This window comes from Nymphaea colorata, chromosome 8 (genome assembly GCF_008831285.2).
Source record: "Nymphaea colorata isolate Beijing-Zhang1983 chromosome 8, ASM883128v2, whole genome shotgun sequence".
Classification (NCBI taxonomy): Eukaryota; Viridiplantae; Streptophyta; class Magnoliopsida; order Nymphaeales; family Nymphaeaceae; genus Nymphaea; species Nymphaea colorata.
The window spans coordinates 10,529,680-10,555,915 of NC_045145.1; the positions used below are offsets into that span (position 1 = coordinate 10,529,680).

A 26,236-nucleotide genomic window follows, 5' to 3' on the forward strand; every position below is an offset into this window, starting at 1 on the left:
GGGCCCACATGTTTCACGTAATGTACTAATTAGTGGAGTGAAGTATGTATCATTCAACACACACGCATAATTTGTATAGATTTAATGATTGACTTTGCCACATAGCGATGCATTGGAGAGTTTCTATGTAACTATTTATTTTTTTATATAATGACCTAATGAAATTGAACCATGACATCTTGACTTCTCACAATAAAACTAGGAAATGTGCTCCCAAGAAATATTAGAATACAGTACAAAAAAGGTGAATATACCTAACCAGAATTGTGAGGCTAGATGAATGAAACCTTGGAAATGGACGAGCATGCTCAGGCAGTCAAGGTAAGCCAACAATGGTAAGTGAGAGTAAACAACGAAACAATGTGGTCTTTGATGATTTGAGGTACCTCCACATGACGATTCTTCGGTTTCAACGAGAGTTCGAGGTGTCTACTACGAGGGTTTTGTGAAGAATCAGCTAGAAGTTCACGGTCTTGTGAGAGTTTAGAAAGGCTTTACCGTGTTTCTTTTTATTTAAGGATAGTTATTTATCCATATTCATACACCGGTTAATGTGAGCATTTACGTATTTATCTTTACGGTGACAGTCGCAATACACCACTAAGTTAATATTTTTGGTTGAGTGAGTGGTAATCTTATTACCGAAATTCATTCCTCTTGTCTGCTTTCTGAATCTTGGACTGCATGGTGGGTACCGGGCTGCCTTGATGGAGCGTACTTCTACTCTTAATGCTCTAGAAAAGTCGCGCTATGAAACAGAAATGTGTCATCTATACGACCCTACTCTGACAATCTATAATACAATATACCATCTACATGGCTCATGCTATGAGTTGACATCAATGTCTCCAGGCATTTGAACAAAGACACGCAGCGTACCCGCTAAACGGCTTAGCGTGTTACCCGGGTAACAAGTAACCTGCTTAGGATTCAATTTGGGGATCTCCCCAACAAAAAGATAATGAATAGTAGAGGTGGGTCACCACCAAAATGTGCCTTTTGTTGGTCCCTCTACACTCACCTGAACAAACCGAAGGCATTAGGCATGGCGGGGCCCCAGCGCGTCTGCTGCTGCTTGACGCCTCTTCAGTGAATGATTGTTGGGTGAACTGATCAGTTTCTCTCTCTGTCTCTGTCCCTCTTTCTCTCTTAATGCCGCCATGACACTCGTGTAAATTTAGGAGAAAAATGGGGGTGTTCACTTGTGAAGGATTTAACCATATGCGAAATTAAGGGGGTCGAACTTGGCAGGCAGAGGGGACAGAGCAATGAAGGCTTCACGGGGATGATGAAGAGCATCAAGGGGGCGTCTGAGGAGGACGAAGACGACGAGGAGGAGTTTATGGACAGAAGCAGGGAAATCAAGAGGGAAAGCTCTTCCCAGCACGGTACAATAATGTTACTCGGTTCCTCTTTTTCTTTCCCTTGATAATCTTTGTGGAAATCCTTATCTCCTTGTGTCGCGGGTAATTTTCTGTTGGGGGGTCTTCTTAGTGAAGCCAGGATATGAAATTGGAGGGTAAAAATGGTTTTGATGGATTGGTGGCGCCGGCTTCCGGAATGCTAATCTTTATTTCTTTGTTCCTTGGCAATTTCTTAAGAGTTTTATCAGTACGTGTTTTGGGTTTTCATCTTTCTCAAGTTTCCTTTTTTCTTCAGCTTTGTTGGCTGAGTGGTATATATTAGTTTACCGCAGGCGATATGGCGGGAAAATCGGACGGTAGGAGCAGCGAGCAAAGGGCAAACACGCCACGGTCGAAGCACTCTGCTACGGAGCAGCGCCGAAGGAGCAAAATCAATGACAGGCAAGTGTCTGCTCCAGCAAATTTTTGCTACCTACTCCGCATGTGGTGTTTCACAAACGGGTGGTTGGGGAGAAGTATGGGGTTTTTGCTCCTCTTTTTGGCATGTTTGCCTGTTGCATTTGATGATGCTGTCCTTTAGACTGTCTTTCCATCTTACTCTTTTTGGTGCTTTGTCTTACGTGTTCTTTGACTCTGAATTGATTTTGCTTCTTTTTTTGTTCTGTTTTTATTTCATCAGCAAAGTCTTTTTTAATGCTTCTACCGTATATATTATGTTTCGGTAGGTCCCTTCCTGAAGCCCAGTTTTTGGGCCTTTGGATTAATTTACTCAATAAATGTGCTATGACACACAGGTGCCATAAAAACATGGGTTATAGTTGGCCATATAACTAACAATTTTCTTTATTTTGTTGTTCAATCTTGGATAGAACCAAAGTTTTTTACTTGTTAAGCTTGTTGTGTGCATCTGTGTATGTATGTGTGTATGTACACACACACACACACACACATAGACACATACATACACATACGTGCACACACATACATACGCACACACGCACACACACACCCATTGTAAAAAACGTATCGTAAGTCGTATTGGTCCGACCAATAGATACATTGCATTGTAAAGTATCGTATGTGTATTGTAAATTTATTTTTTTAATTCATAAAAAAATAGAGAAAAATTAGATAAATCAAGAAAAATAAAAAAATATGTTTTTTAATAAAAAAAAACATGTTATACAATAATGGCAGGCTTATTATAGGTATGAAGGTACTTCACAAACATTAATAAGTGGTTATAATATCATCTAGTAACACGATATGATATAAGACATCAAGAAACATAATTTATAAGATGATCTACATAATAACTCATAAGTAAGTCAGAAGATCCATAACACATCAAAAACAAAGTTTTACTTACACTATACATCAGATCAGAAGACAAAATTGTTCAATGTTAATGCAAATAACAAATGAAAACAACTTCATTCATAATCTTTATCATCTCATTCTCATTTTCATCTTTCGTTGAAGATATAAACCCTCTTTAAAACAAGAATCAATCATCCATACATAAATATGCCTTCAAATCAACGATTTCATGGTGAAACTGATTATTCCTTTTGAAAATTGCCATAATCTCCCCCTCCTTCAACTATCAGATATGTTCAAAAATGAAGAGGAAGGCAAGTTCTAAAATTAGATTGAAAAAGGGTAGTTTTAACCCCATATTTTTCAAAATAAACTTGTATCATGCGATACAGGGTATATCGTCATGTATCGTAAGATACAGGCTGTATATCGCACGGTACATGCGATACACATATGATACACCACCTATCTGCGATATAGGTGGTGTATCATATCGTAAATTTAAAAAAGCGATGGTACGTATCGTACGATGTCTACAACTACACACACACACATACAAATATATGTATATGTACATATGGACTCACACACACACAACAAACTTAACAATTAAAAAACTTTGGCTCTATCAAAGATTGAACAACAAAATAGAGGAAAATTGTTAGTTGGTGTACTTGAGTCGCACTCGCACTTGTGTCAACCCAAGTGCGGCAAACCCTTTTGGAGAATCTGATGCGATTTTTCGTGAAAATCCTTTTTGAAAAGATTTTATTGTGAGCAAAACAAAGAGAGTCTGCACTAATAAAAAAGTTTCCTTTGCTCCCAAAGAGCAGTGAGAAAGGGTTGAACCCATACGGAACAAGTATGAATATTACTTTGGATCCACATGAATACTAAGAGTAATGCCTTATTCATCGAGCAAATTAAATGTTTACAGAGAGAAATTCCTTTAAACACACTGCTATTCAATTCATTCAATCGACCACACAAAAATATTCAAACAAAATCCTAACTAGTTTAATCTCCAATATTGAGTTGTTTCAGGGCTTCAATCTTGTATTATGGGAACACCGACCCACATCTAAACCAGTTGGTGCCTTGACGAGCGACTTCTATGACCCAAGGCTGAACAGAGAGAGATTCTCTCTCATGTCACTTGCTGCCACACCAACCTCTAAAAATCCATGCGTTGTTTCAGGAAGAAGAAATTTACAGAGAGGTGAACGATGACTCGAGCCACGAGAATCCTCAATCACACCAAGCTTGGAAGGGCTAGAAACCCTCAGCGTGCGATTCCTCCCAAAGATTGATGTAAACCGACAAAAACCAGCAAAGAAGTGGTGAAAGGAACAAGAAGAAATGACAAAACAAAACAAAACAGGGAAAAAAATGACCTAGCCAGTTCCACTTTCCAAGGGGTCAAACAGTGCACCGGTAGCTCTGATGGGTACTTGAAGATGGAGATGGATAGGTCTCACTCTCAAGTCATAAAAGGCAATGATGAGGTTCTCCCTTGGAGAACCATCTATAAATGAAAGGGAAAATTTGGAATTGAATTTCCTTTATTTCAAAACAGCTCATAAAACTGTCAAATTTGTTCAAAATCTAATAAAAATATTGTATATGCTTATATTATATAGAAGGGTTAAGAAGGCCCTATTTTGATCTATATTGTAATTATAAGGTCTTCAATAAAGGTGTATTTGGGCCTTGGGTCCATGATTTGACTTGCTTTGGTTATTGGATGTGGATCTGGATCTTCTATAGTGATTTTGCTTTCGCTTTAAAACACCCAAATTATGATATTTTCTCCAATTGACCCCTAAAATTTATACAATTCGAGGCATCAATTCTTAACACTGAAACAAATTGAAGATCATATATAAAATATGAGATTTAAGCACTCAGTTCCTGGATGAATGCATGGAAAAAGATGGTGCATTTTATGCCTCATTAGTTTATATTACTTAGATGTTCTGTCTCCCAAACCAAGGTGATATTGTAGTTGGAACATCTGTTGTAAGTTGCTCTATTTGCTTCTACTTGCTGCTAAGTGAAGGAAATTCTGAGTGACATAGATTAGTTAAGCAGAGTTTGACTGTTTGAGCCATTTCTTGTACTATTGCTTCTCTTTTGTTCTTTTAGCTAATAGAGATAGGAAGGGGAAGTCTTGAGTGGCTAAAAATTTTCAGGAATAACAAAGTAATGGCTGAATGAAAAAAGGCAGTGCGCATGTTAGGAGTATTTAATTTCTGTCAACTTTGTAAGGTTTCCTTTTAGATTGAGCGCTTGATCCGGCTACAATAATCTGCCTTTTGCTTCTCCTAGTTATTGAACTTCTTCTTAGAAATCATAGTCACCGCTTCTGAATAGATGACTGCAAGTCTTGCTTCTTAAACAAACATAGAAATAGGATGTAATGTACATTGTCTTTTACCTTTTTTGATAACAAACAAAAAACGCAAAAAAAAAAACGCGATAAATAAATTATTGTTTAAAACTTAAAAAAAAGCCAATTTTTGAAAAAAACGTAAAATAAAAAAATGCTAAAAAATTCAAAAAAGAATGCGTTTTTTTCATTTTTTTTCATATTTTTTAATTCCAATTTTTTTCATTTTCTAATTTTTTTTGTTGCAAATTGACTTATTTTTTGGTGTTTGTGTTATTGGTTTCTCACTTATTTTATTTTCCTCTCATTTTTAGTTTCTTTATTTTTTAAAAATTTACCATATTTTTTCATTTTTTAAAGCTCGCCGTATGATACCCGAGGAAAACCTCACTGTCTAAAACGCGACAAAGTTTTTTCTGACTATGATATCAATGAGTCTGTCAACATCCGCTATAGAGATCCTAATAAGGTTGGGTGTACTTACCTCTAGAGAAAAAGATGATGTAGGCATACATTGGCTTCAGCTTTTTTTATAGCAATAAAGTCCTAACACTTGTATCCTTTTTAGTTTTCTGGGTGTCTAATAAAGACACTCTTAGTTGCTTAGGCCGCTAATTTGTCACTGCTAGTCCCAATTTATGAACAAAATTGGTGCACCCAAGGACCTTGGGAGAAAATGGAAAAAATGGAGAATTAGGATAGAGAAAATTTAGTGGAAGTTGTCTCCCAATGATTTCAAGGTGCAAGGTTAATTAAGTGGTAGACTGCGAGAATGGCATTACCTAATATGAAGAAGGCATATTTCGTTGCAGCATGATGGTACATTCTATATCAAGAAGATGTTTCTGTTTTCTTTTGGCAACCCCATTCTTTTCAGAAGGATGAACACCGGTAGTTGGATGATGGATAATCACAATTTCAATAAAATTGCAGCAGTTCAATGGTTTCTAACTTTCTTATAACAACCTCATTTTTTTCTGGTTTATTGAATTGCAATGAAAACCTTCTTCCATAATTTGCAGAAACTCCTTTTAGAATTTTAAGACTTCTTTCGATGCACATGCACATTTACACTTACAATGAAGACATTCTTTTATAGTTTGCAGAAACTTCTCTTACAATTTAAGAAGTTCTTTCTGTGGACATGTGCATTTGCACATGTAATATATAAAACCCCCCTTGTATTACTCCATCCACATTTGGCCGGAAAAAATCTTCTGGCCTCTCATAGCACACTACCTATTGCAATTCATTGGGTAGGATGGCCTAAAGATTTCACCTATATATATATATATATATATAGAGAGAGAGAGAGAGAGAGAGAGGTGTGGGGTGGGGGGGGGGAGAGAGAGAGAGTTCAGTTTTTCAGCTTTGCTAGATGCTAATGGCTAAAATTAAAAATCCATTGCTAAAATGTAGTTGCCATAGGAGCATTAACGATGTATTGTGCAATGATAGTTCATGGTCCTTTAATAATTATTTATGGTACTTTTAGCAAGTTTTTATTTCTAGCCTTTCAGCAGACTTGGATCTCTCTCTCTCTCTCTCTCTCTATATATATATATATATATAGTACCCGATGTGCCAACACCATATCCACCAAAATGTATATATGTGTGGGGCCTACGTTTTTTAAAGGAGAACTGACTGGTGTCTGGTGCAGATGCATATGGAGAGAGAGGGAGAGAGAGAGAGAGAGAGCCCTTTTGTACCTGTACCCTAGTTTTTATTTTTGAAAAATGCCATACCTGCTTCCATGATCACACGCTGCATTCATGTGGCATATTATGTGAGTGTGTGTGTGAGAGAGAGAGAGCCCTTTTTACCTGCACCCATGTTTTTGTTTTTGAAAAGATGCCATACTTGCTTCCATGATCACACCCTGCATTCATGTGGCATATTATTCATATTTCAGTAGATAAAATTATATGATAACAACAACCACCAAGTTCAGTTCAGTTTCTTATTCACTTGTTCAGTTTTTTAATGTTCTAATGTTGTTTTCAAAGCCATCATTTTGTGCATTGGTAACTTGTTATGATCTTCTGTTGCAGATTCCAAATGCTTAGGGAGCTGGTTCCTCATAGTGACCAAAAACGAGATAAAGCATCATTCCTTCTAGAGGTACCTTGTATGATTCTTGTTTGTGAATATGTTCATCCATGTTGTCTGTAGTTCTGGACACTGATATATCAGTGTCAGACATGGTCATGAAGCATAAACATGTTGGAAGTGTAGAAAGACAAATACATGGATGCTGATACAGTGAAAAAAGTTAACATCTAGAGGCTATAAGCTTTTCCAAAGAGAGAGAGGGAGAGAGAGCTGGTTTAATATGATTTTGCTCTACTATACGGTGTATTAGATATGCAAAATCATCTTTCTGCTTGAATAATATTTTTCTGCACATAGAGACAGTAATACAGAAATGCACACAATATACACTAACAACAAAAAACACTATGCAGAGGCATTTATCTCAAATCTACTAGCTTTGATTTCTTGCTTCCTATTTTCAGGTTATTGAGTATATCCACTCATTGCAAGAAAAAGTTCAGAAGTATGAGAGCCTATATCAAGAGCATGACGAGGATAAGATTAAAATGATGGCATGGGTAATGTGTTGCTCTATTTTCCCGATCCTTTTCTGTTGCTATTTTTTTCATTCTGGAAATTCATAATATTGTATGCTTTGCCTGCATATAGTTTGGCACAGTATTTGTGTTTATGGAGGTCCTAATAAATATTTGATGCATCTTAGAAAAAAGTTATCTTTCTCTTTTATAATATTGAGTTTTTCCTTCAGAAACTGAATAATTATCATTCCCAGACAACTGTATCCTTTTCGGATGCATTGTGTTCAATGATGATTTGGCTGAATTTCAAGGGTATTTTGTGTGATTCTAAGGGATTGAGCATGAGTTTGTCACTGAAGCGATCATGCTTCATATTTATGATTTCTATTAGGGAGCGTCTTCCATGGTTGTGTCTTAGGAAGCTGATATATGCTGTTTTGAGCCATTTTTCTATATAAAATGAAAACCAATATTTTTGCTGGATACCTTAAATGTGCTTTTTACATCCAACGGATTGTGTACATGACATAAACAAAGGAATTAATTCAATAGGTTGCAAACCATTTCTATCTTATTATGTGCATGCCTCCTACTAGGCATTCCATATACAAATCTGGGGAAAGATCTTTTTGCTTTCAGATATTCATTGTTATTGGTGGACACTCTAATGTTCTCACACTTCTTTTGGATAGAAGAGCGGCCAAGGACTGGTGGCGAGTAACATGGATCATCTACAAGTCCAAAAAAACAGCCCAAGTTTTGTCTTTGGACCAAAATTTGATGACAGTAATGCCTCTGTTGCCCCATCAATTGTTGCCAATTCTCAGAACTTGGCACTGCCTGGAACCCTGAATACATCTTCTCCGTTCAAAGAGAAGGAACATAGTTCTTGCTTTCCTGGCAATGCTGCTGGTTCTGTTCCTTGTCCACATTCATCCTTGTACTCTCCCTTTATCAGAAACATGTCGAAACATCCACATCACCGAGTGCCTGAGGACACTGAAAATGTCTCAAGTCTTCCTCAATCTCAATCAGAATTCTGGCCGAGGCCATATTCCACAGATGAACCATTCAGAGGTGATGTGTCTCACTTAACTGGAAATGAACGAGAGAACTTGGTAGTTGAAGATGGTGTGATCAACGTTTCAAGCATCTATTCCCAGGAGTAAGCCTCAATATTTTCACATGCATGTTTAAATAATTTCTTGTTTTTAAGGTTCCATTAATTTGACTGTTATTTCTAAAAAGCTGCAAAACATGTTTTTTTACCACTTGGAAGCATTTGCGTTTTTAGATTCTGCAATTTTGTAGCCTTGTGAAGAGACAAGAATTTGGGATACGTATTGCATGCAGTAGTTTTCATGGAAATACAGATCTAGTTGTTATTGAAGAGTGAAGACAGATCACTATTTGGATCGCTTCAGCATGTTTTGGGTATGGATAAATGTTGATAATGCATGGTCATATATATATGATCAGGCTTTAGGTCACCATATAACTTGTCAATTGTCACTGCATGTAGTTTCCTCATGCACGGTTTGTTTGATCCCTGATTGGGTTTCTAGGCCATATTCATACTGTTACAAGAGAGAGAGAGAGAGCCGAAAAGAATATTCATTACATGACCCTAATCTCTATTAAAAGCGATTAGGGTTAGAGAATTTACAAAAGTAGTCCAATAGAAATAAGAAAGCATTTAAAGAACTCCTCTCTAACTTCTTAATATTTCAGAAAAACTTTTTTGCATCTTTAACACTCCTCCTCAAGCTGAAGCATATATATCAATCATGCTCAGCTTGTTACAACATCTCAGGAAATCGCCTATGGGAAGAGCTTTAGTGAGGATATCTGCTGCCTGATCTTCTGAGAAGACATGAATAGTGCTAACAATTCCTCCTTGAACTAAGTCTCGAATATAGTGGCAATCCACCTCAATGTGTTTAGTCATCTCATGGAAGATAGGATTGTTAGCAATATATGTAGCTGCCTTGTTGTCACAATACATCTGCATTGGGAGATCCACTGAAACACCCAACTCTAAAAGTAGTGATCTAACCCACGACATTTTAGCCACAGTTTGAGCCATAGCCCTATATTCTGACTCAGCATTAGAACGAGCCACCACATTCTGCTTCTTGCTCCTCAAGGAAATGAAATTACCGCCCACAAAGACACAAAAACCTGTAGTAGACTTCCTATCATCTACTGAGCCTGCATAATCAGCATCACTATACGCTTCAATGTCAACACATTCTCCCTTTTTGAACCATAACCCCTTTCCTGGGGAAGATTTCAAGTATCTGACAATCATTAGAGCAGCATCCCAATGAACCGTCTGCGGTTTTTCCATGAACTGGCTTAACTTATTCACAACAAAGCTAATGTCGGGGCGAGTGACAGTCAGATATAACAGTTTCCTTATCAGGGACCTGTAAGATCTAGAGTCAAACGGCTCTGAGTCATCATCATGTATATGAATGCGGGGATTCATGGGAAGTGTGGCAGACGTAGCCCCTAATAGTCCTGTTTCTTGTAGAAGATCAAGGACATATTTCTTTTGAGACACTACAACTCTTTTATTACTACGGGTCACCTCAATACCAAGAAAATAACGGAGTTGTCCAAGGTCTTTTGTAACAAAGTGTTGCTGTAAAAACTCCTTTGTTTGAGCTATCCCTTGATCATTTACTCCAGTAAGAACAATATCATCCACGTACACAATCAATATCACAAGTCCTGCAGAGCCTCGCTTGATAAACAATGAGTTATCAAGCTGGGATCGGCGAAATCCACACTTAGATAACACTTCAGTAAGTTTTTATAACCATGCACGGGGACTCTGTTTAAGTCATAAATAGTCTTCTTTAATTTGCATACCTTGGAACACTCCTCTTGTCGCTCAAAACCAGGTGGTTGCTGCATATAGACGATTTCAGAAAGGGCTGAAAAAGAGGCCACTCTCGTTGTACAGCAAGAGATATAATCAGTCGAATAGTGCCCAACCGAGCCACAGGCGAAAATGTTTCAAAGAAGTCAACACCATAAGTCCGAGTACCCATTTGCGACAAGACGAGCCTTGAACCTTTCAACTGAACCATCAGAATGATACTTGATGGTGAATACCCATCGTAATCCAACCACATCACAGTGTGTTGGGGGGTCTACCAAATCCCAAGTCCCCCGAGAAAGAAGAGCATCAATTTCCTCTTGCATAGCTTGTCGCCAACGTGGATCTAAAAGGGCATGATGGTGAGAAGACGGGATAACATGACTAGATAGAGCTTGATCAAACTGCTCTCGACTTGTACTCAGATGGGCAGTAGAGACAGAATTAGAAATAGGATGTAATGTGCATTGTCGCTTGCCCTTGCTAATGGCAATAGGGAGATCTACTGCAGAATTGTCATCATTTAAACCTGAGTCAGTCTTATCAGTGGAGCTTACCTCTTGAGACGATGTTGGTGGACGGTTGAGAGAGGGACCTAGACGACGAGTATAAACCAACGGAGGCTCAAGAAAACGTTCATGTGACCTAGGTTGAGATGGTGGAAAAGACTCAAGTGACATTGGTGGAATAGGAAGTGGTATAGGTGCATGCATCTCAGATGAAGAGGGACTTGACAGAGGAAAATAAGGACGAGACTCAAAAAAGGTAACATCCGCACTGATAATGTCTTTTTTAGTCAGGGGATCAAAGCATTTATATCCTTTTTGATTGGCTGAGTAGCCAATAAAGACACATTTGATGGCTTGGGCAGCAATTTTATTTTTGTTCGGGCCTAGGATGTGTGCAACACAAGTGCATCCAAAAACTTTGGGAGGTAAATGAAATAATGAACGTACTAGATATAGAATTTGAATTGGAATACGTTCTTGAATGGAGGAAGAGAGTAATCTATTAATGAGGTAACATGCAGTAAGAATAGCATCACCTGAAAACTAGGCAGGAATGTGAGAATGTAACATGAGGGTATGAGCTACGTTTAGGAGTTGTCGATGTTTGCGTTCAGCTACACCATTTTGTTGGGACATATGTGGACAAGTATATTGAGGTCGAATTCCATGGTCGGCATAAAACTGAAGTAGAATGGAAGACTTGAATTCAAGAGCATTATCAGTGTGAATATTTTTGACAATGAATCTAAACTGAGTTTTTATTTCCTTGATAAACTTTTGAAGAATACATATGACTTCAGATCTTTCCCTAATAAGAAAACCCAACTGACTCTAGTAAAATCATCAACTAGAACAAAATAATATCGAAAACATGACCGAAAAGGAACCCGACTAGGACCCCATACATCCACATGAATAAGATCAAAAGGACTCTGACTCGACGGACTCTGAATTGAAGTAAAGACGCTCCGTGTATGCTTGCCCAACTGACAAGCATCACACAAGAATGACTCTGATGCAGGAATATCAGGAAACATGCGACGAAGTTTGGTACTGACGGATGACCCAATCTGAGATGCCATTGAAAAGGAGAAGGCTTCGAAGGAACTGAAGATGCAGCAACATCAACTGGGATTGACAGAAAATAAAGTCCCTCACGTTCATAGCCGCAACCAATCATCTTTCCAGTTAGTAAGTCCTGAAAAGAACAAGAACCAGGGTCAAAAATGACTTTATACTTTAAATCAATAGCTATCTGTTTAACAGATAACAAGTTAACAGGAAACTGAGGAGCATATAGCACACGTGTAACAGTGCCTAAATGTGGGAGGTAGATATCACCGCTGCCCAGAAACGGGGACAGCTTGCCATCAGCCAATCTGACATGCTGTGGTGTAGAGAATCTGACAAAAGATGAAAAATTCTGTAGTTGATTACAACAATGTCTAGAAGCACTAGAATCTATCATCCATGTCATACCTGGATCATCATTGGGAGTACCAACAGAGAATGCAGAGTCTATAACAGCAACATCAACAAATGTAGAGACAAATGTAGAGGCAGACCGTTGAGCAGGAACACGATCATATTCATCCTTACTTAAGGGAATATGACATGGATATAGAAGGATCAGTAGAAGAGTCAACCATTGATATTGTTGCCTTTGAATGGGCTGCTTGGGATGAAGAGGGGCCTTTGCCGATGGCGATTCTACCTCCACCACGTCCAGAAGAGACGTTCAAACGGAGGTGAGGATGCTTGTCCCAACAATGATTTTCTAGATGACCAACTTTGCCACAATAAGAGCACTGAAATCTGCCACGTCTTGCACCACGGCCTATACCACGTCCCCTAGTGCCACCAAAAGAACTAGGAACCCGTCCTCCTGATATCACAAGTGCAGAGACTGGTGTGTCATTCGTATTCTGAGAAAGAATGGCTGCAAAACGACTCAGCTTATTATACGTGTCTACTAAATCTGGAAGTTCACTGCCTGTGAGAATTTGAGACTTTGCCACAGAGTATTTTGAAGATAGGCCAAATAGTAACTTTGCTACCATACCAGTCTCAACGTGTGATGCATAACAATGCTGACAAGGTGGACGAAGAGCCTTTAACCGTTCATATGCAGCAGTCAATGTAGCAAAATACTGAGATAGGTCCTGATCCCCTTGTCGAATGTTGCATAACTCCTCTTCTAGTTGTAGGATTTTGACTACATTAGTAGCATGCGAGTATGTCTTCCTCAAGAAAGACCACATATCCTTGGCCTTGGTATAATATGCAATAGTTGGGGCTATATGAGACTCCACACTATTCATAATCCAAGACATAACAATATAATTATCTTCATCCCACGCAGCATATATCCCTTTTTTTTCAATAGGTTCATCCTCCTCCAGAATATATTTCTTCCTATGACCAGCCACCGACATTATGAATACCCTAGACCATATTTCATAATTTGAACTATTAAGCTTAATTGTGGTTCCATATAAGAAGGAATTCTCAGCCATCTTGTAGTCAGTAGACCCTTCAGATTTACTGTTTTCAGCCATAGTAAATAAAGAAGACCAGATTGACGCACAAGTTAAAAAAAACTAGGAAATCCCTATCACTTACAAGTTTGTTTCAGCCGATGACTGAAAAAATTGAATCCCCAATCGATTGAAGACTGCTGCGACTTATAACAGCAACTGGTTCTCATAAAACTAGCTGTCCACGTGTCAAAGGAATCCACGATATCAATAAATCTTGTACTAAGAATCAACAGCAGTCCTCACGCAGCCTTACTTTACTGATTTTGTATCCACGATCTATAGAAAAATTCTGCTCATATCAAAACTGAGTTCATAAACAGCATATAGACTCCACAAAGCATCCACAATCTATAGAAGATTCTGCTCATATCAAGATGGCATTCATAATCAACATATAGACTCCACAAACCACAGCTTCAAGTCACGCTGCACCCACAACACTTTGCTTCACACGAAAGTTCCAATCACTGTTGAAGTAGCATCCACGAACACCACAAACCACAGCGTCACAAGTCACGCTGCACCCACAACACTCTGCTTCACACGATCAACATGAGGATCTGATCACGCCTTCCACATAGGCGTGATCAGGTCCTTCTCCACACAGCACGCCCAACCCCTATTCCCTCACCGTCTCCTTATTGGGTGATAAGAGGGAATAAAGGATGGCGATGACAAGAGAGAGGACGATAAAACAATAAGGAACTCACTTGGCTGTTCGCCGGAAAGATTGTCGTCGGAGAAGAAGGTCACCGGAAAACCCACCCTGCAGTCGATGCCAACCCCTGCTTTGATACCATGTTACAAGAGAGAGAGAGAGAGAGAGCCGAAAAGAATATTCATTACGTGAGATTAGGGTTAGAGAATTTACAAAAGTAGTCCAATAAAAATAAGAAAGCATTTAAAGAACTCCTCCCTAACTTCCTAATATTTCAGAAAAACTCTTTTGCATCTTTAACACATACTTAATGATGTCTTAATGCAGATTAATTGGACAGTGACTGGATTAGGTTTTTGAGTAAACTGATACACATGACATGACTTCGGTTCAATCCATATCACATGATGCCCATACAAGAACTTGATACTAAGACTAGGCATTGGGGCCAGTTACCCGGCTTGGCACGGGCAGGGCCTGGACTACAAAGTCGGGCCAGGTACCAGTGGCACGACTGAGCACAATAATTTTTTACAATTTTATTTTATTTTATTTTATATATATATATTATCATAATCAGGCTGGCCGGGCCAGGCGGACCTACAGCACGGGCTATGTGCTGGCCCGATACGAATCCCTACTTGTTACCTGAATTCTGAAGCAACTTTTTTTTTTCTTTGTCTTCATGAATGTTGAAAGCAGTCTTGAAGTTCAATTTCTGCCCGACTTCTGGACATCTTTGTAAGGAACCAACATTTATATGTTCATGCCTTAATTTTTGAACTCTTCAATAACAGTCACAGGCTCAAAGAATAACTTCGAGAAGCTTACAAGGGGAGAGGCTAAAAGACCCTTTAAAAGACTAAGAAAAGGGGAGCCATTGACTGCCCGACGTCTCTCTAACAGCTGAATTATTTTAGGTATAAACAATACAGGAGAAGAAAGGGAAAGCTAAAAAAAAGGAAACACCAAAAGAATACAGAAGGAAGATGAAATTACAAAGAGGGGGAGCCATTGGGTGCCTGACGTCTCTCTAACAGCTGAATTCTTTCAGCTCTAAAAAATAAAAAACCCAGAAGAAAAAAGGGGAAAATGAAAGAAGGGAAACACCAAAAGGATACAAAAGGAAGATAAAATTACAACAAATAGAAATACAAGAAAAACAAAATTTGCAATACTTTTTAACCCCCTCCTCTCTAGTCACATTTATTGGGAGATCACCAAAAGTTTGTTAAGAAGAAAATTAACCTGGGTGCTTTAAACTCTTTGGTGAAGAAATCTGCTGACTGGAATTTCAGTGGAAGGCAAGTTCAATGATCTTTTTTTAGAAACTCCTTTTGTTACAAAGTGACATTCCACCTTAGTATGTTGGTTTCATTCGTAGAACGTGTAATGGCTTACGATAATAAATTGCACTTTTGTTGTCACGATATAATTTAGATGCTTCTTCAATATCAATCCCCATATCTTTGAGAAAATTTCTCAACCAAATAATGTCCATAGCCATAGCCAGTATTCTAAACGATAAAAAGATCTTATGCTCTTTCTTATAATTTCAAGAAATTAAAGAGATACCTAGAAACACAGAAAAACCAATAATGGGTTGTTGATTATTGGGATCACCTCCCACTCAGTGTTAGTATAAGCAATTAATTTGCAGAGGTGAGGAAGATGATAAAAATACTCCCTTGTTAAGTGTTCTCAAAATAATGAACAATTCTTATAACTGCTCTCTTATGAACTGACATGGGAGCATCATGTCTGGTCTAGTGATTGTCAGATTAAATAGGGCCCACACCAACTGTCGACATGTGCAGGATTTTCAATGGTTTACAATCATTGATTCCCATCTTCACTCTAGGTGCCTCTATGTGAACAATTTTGTCATCTGTTGTTTCCGATCTACTTGCAACATCAAAAACCAACTTGATTTGTGAGAGCAAATGGCCTCTTTTTGAGTAGGCAACTTGGATACCGAGAAGAAATGTGAGAAAACCCAAATCAGACATATTAAATTCAAATTTTCCAATGTTTTTAATTTGCTTAACTTTATTTTCGTCACTTCTTGTGAACATCATATCACTGACATAGAGAAGTTGTATTACAAATCTTTAAATGTATCTTTAGTAAATAAAGTAGTATTTATATACCAAGACTTAAATGTATGCTCTCTCATGACTTTACTATACCAATCATATCAGGCTCTAGGAGCTTGTTTTGGTCCATAGAAGTCTTCTTTAGAACCAAGTCTTTTCCGTTGGAGTTTAGGGATATTGTACCTTGGATGAGACGTCATGAAACCTACCTCATTCAATTTTTTATTCAAAAATACATTTTTAACATCCGTATAGGCCAATCCTTTAGTCCTTATAACTACAAGGGTTCTAATAGATGTCATACAAGCAATAGTTGCAAATGCTTCCTTATAGTCTATGTCATATTCTTGAGAATACCTTTGGCCACTAACCTAGCTTTAAATCTTTCAAGAAATTCATTACTTGTATTCATGATCTTGTAGACCCATCTGCACCCTATAATTTTCTTTCCTTTAGGTAATGATTGAATTTCCCAAGTGCGATATTTTTAAAGGGCCATCAGTTCAGCATTCATAACTTCAACCCATTTTGGAATTTGAGCAAACTTTTATATTTTGTCGATTTGGTGTGAGAATGAATAGCAGCAAGATGACTCTTACATTTGGGTGAGAAAGTGTCATAAGATACAAACTTTTATGGAGGTCTTATGTTTCTATCTGAACTCCTATTGGTGGGTTCTAGTTCTGTTTCACTTATAGATTCATTTCTAGATGTTTACTTATGTGGTCAGTAGTAACGAATTTTACCCAATTGAAAAGATCTTGTAATCAATCTAGAGAGAATTTCAGGTGCATTAATAATGAGGATTCAGAATATCTCACATTGATCAATCAAACAGAGGTTCAACAACTAAAGAAAGATTGATTCTGTGGGATCTTTCTTCTCTTCAAACGCTATGAGATAACCTCTAGATGGCTTGTTACTATCATGGTCTTCTTGACAATTTGCAGAATTAATTTGAGGAATTTCACTTCCATAATCATGAGAGCAATCATGATCTTCCTCAATATCATAATAAATCATGCAAAAGGGAACAATCTAGATTACATTTGGATTCTAATTTTTTATTTTTCATCTTCAAGAAAGACAACATTCCTAGATACAAAGAGTTTATCCTTCTCAATGCTATAGCACTAATACCCTTTTTGACTGTTAGAATAGCCAACTAAAACACATTCTATAGCTTTAGGAGAAAGTTTATCATTTTGATTATCCAAAATATTACGTTTGCAACTGACAACTCTTAGTCAATCGTAGTTTGGTTTTGTATTATAGAGCTTTTTAAAAGGAGATAGGTCATCTACTTGAGGGCATTTTATTGATTAGATATACAGAGGTTCAAACTGCTTCTGCCCAAAAATTTTGGTGATGTCCTTTGAAAGAAGAAGGGTTCTTGCAATATCAACAATATGACAATTTTATTGTGGAGTTTTTGCACAAGATCTATGATGAAAAATTCCATTTATCTTCTGAAAAGTTCTTTTGAAAGATATTCTTTTCCAGAATTCAGATTCTTAGAGTCTTAATGTTTGTTTTAAACTGATTTTTAACTAATTGGTAGACGACTTTGAAGTAGACTTTGAACGTGTTTTGAGAAACAAATCCAAACATGTCTAGAGAAGTCATAAATAAATGTAACATAACTAGAAAAACCACCTTTAGACGTAATCAGAGTGTGACCCTATATATCCAAATGAATCATTTCAAAAGGAGATTTTCTGGTTGAATCTATTATTTTATTTCCAAAAGGAAGGCACTTCATTTTCCCCAAAATATGTTTGTTGCAAGAAAGATTTTCATTACAAAATTTCTTCAATGAAGGAATACAAGTAATTTTTCTTAAAATAGTATGCAGTCTTTAAGTGTCACAGAGAGACATTTTTTTCCTTGATAACATAACTACATGAATTACACAAATCCAAAAAGGCTATATATATAATATAAGTATGCTTTTCCACATCCTTTGCCAATTATCTTTATTTATAGATGATTTTATATCCAACATTTTTCTGGTGATAAAAAAAACTTTACATCCATGATTGGTAATTTGACAAACAGAAAATAAGTTCAGATTCAATTTAGGTATGCATCTTACATTTGGTACTCTGAAAATTTTTGAACCTCGTTCTTCTTTTTTGAGAGGTTCCAATATTTTAATTTGTAACGAAGTCTCATCTGCAGTAGATGAAAACCTAGGATATGAAATAGTTCTAATTTTTGAATGGCATGATTCTTCACTTGGGTCATATGAAAAATGCTTCAAAATCTAAGAGCCATTGAGTCGTACCTTGAGCATGGGTAGTCATGGCACTGGTAGTTGTTTGGCTTGATTTCAAGGATGGTGAATCTGAATCTTCTTGCATAGCTTCCATCCTAAGTCACTGGGTGTAGGTATGGGTTTGGTTACAGGTACAAAGATGTATATGGGCAAGACAACTTTAAAAAATGTTTGTACAAGGGTATGTAAGAGTGTATATGTATATATGCAAAATACCACAAAAAGTTCAAAATGATTGCATCATTTAAATAAATAATAATATAAATAAAAATAGTATATTTTAATGACCTGTAACTGGAAAAAATGAAATGAAAACTGAGTCAGAAACAAGCTAAATTAAGTAAAATTAAACAATTTAGATCAGTTTCAACTTTCAACCCGAAGAGTACCTTGGTGGTATGGGGACCTTATTGAGGTACCCATGTGACTTGGATTCTGGCAATGGCAACTCTTTTATCATTTTCTTCAAATCTGGGTACTTTGGCTTAATGTACCCCTAGCTCATGGCAATAAAAACAAAATATCTTCCCCTTGGCTTCCTTGTTACTTCTTCCAAAATGAGGAAGTTTATAAGGCTTTAAGTGATTTGGGGGTTTGTGTCCTCTGGATGTTGGACACAAACTCAGTATTAAGGCTGAAGAACCTCTTTGTGAAGAAACTAAGGGGAGGTATCAATGTCTAGTTGGAATATTGATCTACCTTACTCTGACTAGTCCTGATATCACATTTGCTATGAATGTGATGAGTCAGTTCATGCATGCCCCTACAGATACTCACTTGAAGGTTGTCGACAAAATCTTATGTTGAAGAGGAATCTAGGCAAAGGGCTTCTATATGTGAAACAAGGGCCGATTGAGATTGAAGGATATTCAGATGCAGACTGGGCAGGTTGTGTTGATACTAAAAGATCTACTTCAGGGTACTACATCTACATGGGGGGAAATCTTGTTGTTTGGAGGAGCAAGAGACAAGATGTTTGTTCTCACTCAAGTGCAAAGGCTAAATATAGGGTCGTTGCTACTGGAGTGTCAAAATTACTGTGGTTGAAAGTATTACTGACTGATATTGGGATAGAGACGAAAGGACCTATGAAGATGTACTGTGACAACAAGTCCGCAATCAATCTGGCCAACAACCCTGTGTTACATGACCGAATAGAGCATGTCGAGATTGACCGTCACTTCATTCGGGAAAGAATTGATGCCAGAGAGTTGATTCTACCATATGTGAAATCTGAAGACCAAACTGTTGATATTCTGACTAAAGTGTTACCTGTGACTCAGTTTGAGAGAAATGTATCCAAGTTGGGCATGTTTGATATGTATGCCCAACTTAAGTGGCAGTGTTGACATATGTTGTATTTGGGTCGCCTATTCGGGTCTGGATCTGGACCCGATCCATTGTGTTATGTTATGGCCCTACTTAACCTGTGTAAACCCTAATTTCGGTGTGAATAATATTCTAAGAGAGAGTGTGTCTGGTTGCTAGTGGGCATCAGTCCTCCTCACTTGTGGTTTTTTTCCCTCTTGTTGAGAGGTTTTCCACGTTACATCCGTGTTCGTTCTTTGTTCCCTCGCTTTTACTGTTTCTACATTAATAAAGTAATATTGTAATCCGTAATACTTCTAAGGCTGAACAACAATGGATGCCGTGAGCATCAACCTTCTTCCTCCCTAGCCCTTCAGCCCTTCTACTCTCTGCCCACCCATTCCCCAGGACACAGTCACAACTCACGCCATGGTTAAAGAGGAAATGCTAAACAGGTAAAAAGGACATGCTAAACAAGTAAAACAGTAAAACAGTGAAAGTTGGTGCAGGCTGCAGCAAAAAATACTCATTTAATCATTTTAATGTTCAAAAATTAAAACAGAACAGTTAGAATAGAAAAATCAGCATTATAGCAGGCTTAGCAGCACTCATAAGCCTTGAGTGGCTGTCTTGCTGAGTCTTGACGACATAAACCAAAAAATAGAAACAGAAAACAAATAAAAACTGACAATGAAACATTCACTCATTCTGACAGCAGAGACCAATAAGAAGCATCGTTAAAAATTTTAAACTAACATCTAATGAAAAAACGAACAAACGTAAAAACGAAATTGCATGATAGATTAATAAAATAAACAAAGCGACTGTAAGATGGGATTTGAAAAACCAGAGAAAGCTGTCGGAAAAAATCCGGCTAGCTTTGCCACAGGAGGAGCAACACCCCTGCTGACCGTCTGGTGGTAGTAGTAGATAAAAAAGTCCATGACGTGGTTTGACGTGAGTCGGGTGCGCGTCCAAAAATGACAAAAATGGTCGGGTATGGTTGACTACACCCGACTCTTCTTGACTGCGGTTGGGTGCGAATCTGGGTCGCACCCGCAGTGACGTCATGTCGACACTGGTGCATTAGCAAAAATGAAGCATCCGTGTGACTTAGGTCTACGCAAAATCTCCACCCTCCGTGTACGCAATTCTGGAGATGCAAAAGGGCTGCAGCTAGGTTGTATGATGCCCTCAGTAATCATCTCCTTTACCAACTCTTCCAGCACTTGTCGTTGGTATTGGTTATATCAGTAAGGTTGTCTATTGACTACTCCAGCCCCACTTTGGAGTTCGATGTTATGATCATAGGTTCTCTGTGGGGGCAGACCCTTTGGGTGGTTCAAAAACCACTTTAATATGGTCTGCAGATGTCCTTGGCAAATGTATCCATGCTCCTCCAACTTCTGATTTGTCTCTTCCTCCAGTTTTACCGCAGTCATTAACAGCATAAGAGAAGTTGTTGGGCCCTTTAGCATCTTCGACACCTTCTGCTCACTAATCGGTTTTCTTGGAACTACTTCAAAAGTTTGTCACCCTTCCTTTGTCTGCCCAAAATGCATCCTCATCCCAACGAAATCCCACATGACTTCTGGGCTGCGTAGCCACTGCACCCCTAATACTAGATCTGCCCCTGCCATTGCCAGAGTGAAGAGCTCCATTGGAAACTTGTGACCTTGGATTTCTAGGACCTCTTGGGTGCACCTCCCCCTACACTTCAATGTGCTGCCATCTCCTACCACCACGTCAAATGCAGGCTGGTTCTCCACTCGACAGCCCAGTGCTTGCTGCTTTCTCACATATGAAGTTATGGGTGGAGCCGTTGTCCACTAGTATGCTCACCTTCCTGCCTCTCAGCTGACGCTCTATCCTCATCAACTAAGGGACTTCGTCCCCTGCCAGAGCATGGACAGAGATTTTAGGGGGGGCGGGGGCCATCGGTATCCTCCATGGCTGTCGCTGGTTCAGTTTCTCCTTCCAACTCATCTGGTGAGTCATTGTCTTCTTCAATTAGATACATGTAAAGTTTCGACAAGTGTGGCCAATGTCCACGGTTGGTCACAATGGAAGCAAATTCCCCGACTATGCTTCTCCTTGATTTTTTTTGGCATGAGCCGACAGAGCCGGCTGCATCTGCACGCAGGGTCGGTTGACGTTGGCTTCTCTCTGAGTACAGAATATGACTGCCATAGATCCTTCTGTGTTGCTTTTCCTCCCCAAACTAGCCAATTTTAAGCATTTGGATAGGTTTTGGCTTCTTCACCTGAACCTCAATGCGTAGATCGTCCCGCAGTCCCCCCACAATTTTGCCCCAATCAAGGCGTCTAAGGGCCACCCAGGTACCATATTGCTGAGATCTTCAAATCGCTCCTGGTACTCAACCACTATGCCCTTTTGCCTTATTTTTGTCAGCTCGACATTGTAGTCCAGGTATGCTGATAGTCCAAACCGAGCTTTCATGGCATCGACCAGTCCCGCCCATGTCGTCCTTCCTTGCTGAGTGACGAGCCACCTACATCACCTGATGCGCGGCTCCATCAGAGTGCACCACGGTGTGGTTGACCCTCTGATCCCCCTTGATATTGTGGCAATCAAAGAATTGCTCCGCCTTGAAGATCCAACTTAAGGGATCTTCACCAGAGAAATGGGGGAAATCCATCCTAGGCTGCTTTCAAAAAAATGCATTAAAAATGAGAAAAATAGGTCAGCAAAAAAATCCCTTCTTTTAGAAAAATGTGAAAACAAAAAAAACGTGAAGAAAATAGATTTTTTTCGCTTTTTTCCCCCTTTTTATTTTAAGTGTTTTTTTCGTGTTTTTTGGTGTCAAATTGCTTGTTTCTATTTTCTAATTTTTATTTGTTGCGTATCTACTTAAAGTTGTTGCTTCCAGAAATTAGTTTGAATACATGGATAAAAAAAATTCCATGCCAAAGCTGAAGCCTAAAGACCCATTGATGGTTAATAAAACATTTGTTTGTTGTGGGACTTATCTTATGTTTGTCTTTTTGCTAGAACTGTCGGTCCCCTGTGTATTCTATGCTTTACACTTTGTAGAAATCCCATAATTTCGTTGTGTGAAATATGCACTATATTTGGTAATGGACATTTTTCCGTACCATGGCTTGTGCAAGCACATGTTAGTTTACTTGTCTCTCAGGATTGTCAGTTACTCTCAAATACCAACCGTTTATCTTTTGGAGTGTTTCACATCTATATAATGGTGTGTCTCTCCTGCGGTGTAGGCTATTGTCTGCTCTCACTCAAGCGTTACGGAGCTCTGGCCTGGATTTGTCACAAGCCAGCATCTCAGTTCAGGTCAATCTTGGCAAGCGTAATACTGACAGGCCATCGACAACTAGCTTAAGTGGCAAGGTTTGTGACTTTGTTCTTTCATCTATGGCTTATCTAATGAAAGGTTGAGAACATAATGTTATCATCTAAAGGAAAGGGAAAGGGAAGATATTATATCTCATGTACTATTCTCATTCTTCCACATCATTTTAAGTAGGTTTGTTCATTCTAGGGGATTTCCTTCGACACTTTTTTAGGGAAAATGCTGCCGGTATAGGTTTACTTGTCTTAAGTTTTTAAGAGTAAAGTCTAATGCTCTAGGGGACAATTCCAGTCTATATCAATAGCAAACACATTATGGCTGAAAAAGCTGAAACGTTACTACAGGAACATTGGTAATTACGGTAGAAATGTGTAACCATTACCATAAAAAGTGATCATTATCATAACAAGTAGTATTGAAGTTAGGTTTGCCTCTACTTCCAGCTTAACTGTTCTACTGCAAGCTCTTCATGTAGCTTTTGTGCTTCTCTGCATTGGATAAAGGCATAATTTCTTGCTAGTTCTTACCAGCTAACCATGCTCTACCCTTGTAACTATACCAAGGATAGTTGATAGGTGCAGCACCCAACTTCTGTGAGCTTGATCCATCCACAGACAGCAGGGTGGAGCAATTGATGTTGCACATCTGTTTCTTCATACCGGTTTGTTTTATCAGAGATGCTGAAGCTACTGTTTGGAATCCGATATGAAATGTGCTATTGTTTAAAATATAGTGACAGAAAACGCGTTTTTTTTAAAAAAAACACGAAAAAAATGCGATAAATTAACTAGCCGTTTAAAACTTTAAAAACGTGTTTTTTGGAAAAAAAAGTTAAAAAGGAAATAAACGCATTTTTCCCTTTTTTCATTTTTTTTTGGCTTTTTCATTTCTTTTCAGTTTTTTTAATGTCAAATAGTTTTTTTTTCATTTTTTATTTTTTATGTGTTGCAAATCTACTTATCTTTTGATGTTTGTGTCATTAGTTTCTCACTTATTTTATTTTTTCTCCATTTTTAGTTTTTTAAAATTTTTAAAAATTTACTGTATTTTTCTCATTTTTTTCAAGTTCGCCGTATTGTACTCGAGAAAAACCTTGCCGTATAAAACTCCGAGACGTTATTTGTAACTATCAACTTTAAATACATTGTTTGTTCTATATTAGAGTAAACTGCTGAACTCATTTTTTGTTATCTGCTTACCATGTCTCGCTCTTATCCTACATATTTGTGTGTCTTGAATTTGTGATTTACTTAAAACTTAAAAGGACAGAACTTCCATGTGCATGCTCTGGAAGTGCTAAAAAATCTGAGGAGCAGCTTTAGCATTTTTACTGTTAGGGCACTTAATTTCTCCTCTAATTGCTTCTTTTGCACTTTGGTGTCCTGGCAGGACCATGAAGAGCCTTCTAGTAATGACGTTATGGTGCGCTTAAGGCCGGAAAGTAGCGGAGACTTTGAACACAATTGGAAGAGGCTAAAGACAGAAAGAGAGCTGTAACGGAAGTGGCTTGTTTGATTATTCATTGGAATGTTCGACCAAGCTGTTGTTTTGGTTGGCGTTGCATATGGTAGGTCTTGTTTCAGTGGTTGAGATCACCTCTGCACGTGCTATCAGAATGCGGGCAAAAAAGGATCGGTGATGGGGTGCACTGGCATGTACATACTGCTGCCTCTCTTGTTATGTCTTTGTAAGACCAAAAATTTGTGCATTATTTTTTAACCTGTATTTGTTTGTCGAAAGATTTTAACATGGATATGAGAAGCTGCTTTGTTCAAGGCTTCCATGCATGTTTGAAAAGCATTGTTCAAATAAATAATGGACCACATTCTCTCTCTCTCTCTCTCTCTCTCTCTCTCTCTCTTTATTGAGTTCAAATCTGCGGAATGCGGACATTGCTATATGCTAAAAGTTGAAATTTGTCGTGGAGAAGTCACCACAGGAGTATTAACAATGATTTATGGTGCACGAATGATACATTATATATATATATATATACACACGCACACACACCTGGTTACCAGCTTTCCTTGAACTGGGGTGTTCTTTGTGTCCAAGGTCCACGGTTTCGAAGTTCTATAATCCAAATTCTTCACGCTACCAGCTTTCCTTGTTAAGAAGTGGGATTCTTTCTGTCCGACGTCCTGCAAGGCCAAGGGTTTGAAGGTTCATAATCCAAGTTCTTCACCAGTCTCCACCCTAGTAGAGGTTAGGCTAGATCAAATAATATGGTTCATGATAAGCAGTGGTTAGAGTTTCATGGTTGCGCCACCTGAAAGGAAAAGGGAATACTAGTAGCCACCTATTTTGTAAGATGGAAAATCAGTTGGGATGGGGTTTTCACCGTCATGTGGAAAGACGATGGGAAAGCACAACACAAAGGAAGGCCTTCAGCGTAAATTATTTAAAAGTGAGGGCAGCCGTTCCTACTACCCTTCTATGTGATTTTAAAATGCAATTTCTGAGATTTTTTGCTGGCCAACCATCTTTTCTCAAAATGCCTTGACAGAAGTTAAAATCCTAGGTACATAATAGCCTGTATATGTGAACCTTAAACTTGACCATTTTTAATGCCACATGCAATATTATTTTTAGGAATAATATATATATATATATATGGAAGAGAGAGAGAGAGGCATGAAAGTTACGGCTGGATTGTCTTCCAATGTATGAGACCCTTCGATCTGTTTTTATTGAAGAGTCCCAATTTAGTTCTTTCCCGCTTCTTTACACTTCATCTTCTTTCCTTTCTATCTTTCTCTCTTTCCACCCTATCCATTTACCTTGTAGCGTCTCTTTTGTCCACAATCAGCCAAACACTCAGCACAAAAGAGAATGAGTTCTATATGCCATCTTGGAGGGTGGACCTTACTACCAATATGCATATTTACTTCAATACCCTAACATTATACATTTTAACTCACTTGTTATCTCATATTTCTATCATTATTTCATATTGTCATTATCTTATACTCGTTCA

General features: G+C 38.2%; 1 protein-coding gene across 3 annotated transcripts; it reads left to right on the forward strand.

Moving 5' to 3' along the window:
• Positions 1-1,013: 1,013 nt before the first annotated feature.
• Positions 1,014-25,093, forward strand: LOC116258880 (transcription factor BIM2-like). Of its 3 annotated transcripts, none has more exons than XM_031636320.2 (7): positions 1,014-1,388; positions 1,697-1,805; positions 7,128-7,197; positions 7,593-7,688; positions 8,342-8,814; positions 23,168-23,297; positions 24,649-25,093. In XM_031636320.2, exons 1-7 carry the CDS (start codon positions 1,286-1,288, stop codon positions 24,754-24,756), a joined length of 1,089 nt encoding a protein of 362 aa, XP_031492180.1. In that variant the 5' UTR covers positions 1,014-1,285; the 3' UTR covers positions 24,757-25,093. The 3 variants fall into 3 exon arrangements, with proteins under 3 accessions (XP_031492180.1, XP_049935115.1, XP_031492181.2); XM_050079158.1 differs by having other exon boundaries at positions 1,259-1,388; positions 1,687-1,805; XM_031636321.2 differs by lacking the exon at positions 1,014-1,388 and having other exon boundaries at positions 1,687-1,805; positions 8,345-8,814.
• The last annotated feature ends 1,143 nt before the right edge of the window (positions 25,094-26,236 follow it).

Bases quoted from the DNA above. Each gene is read 5' to 3' on its own strand.
- LOC116258880 (XM_031636320.2), top strand. From the start codon at position 1,286: ATGATGAAGAGCATCAAGGGGGCGTCTGAGGAGGACGAAGACGACGAG. The intron at 7,198-7,592 runs GTACCTTGTATG...TCCTATTTTCAG, and splicing joins AAGCATCATTCCTTCTAGAG to GTTATTGAGTATATCCACTC. The intron at 23,298-24,648 runs GTTTGTGACTTT...GTGTCCTGGCAG, and splicing joins CAACTAGCTTAAGTGGCAAG to GACCATGAAGAGCCTTCTAG.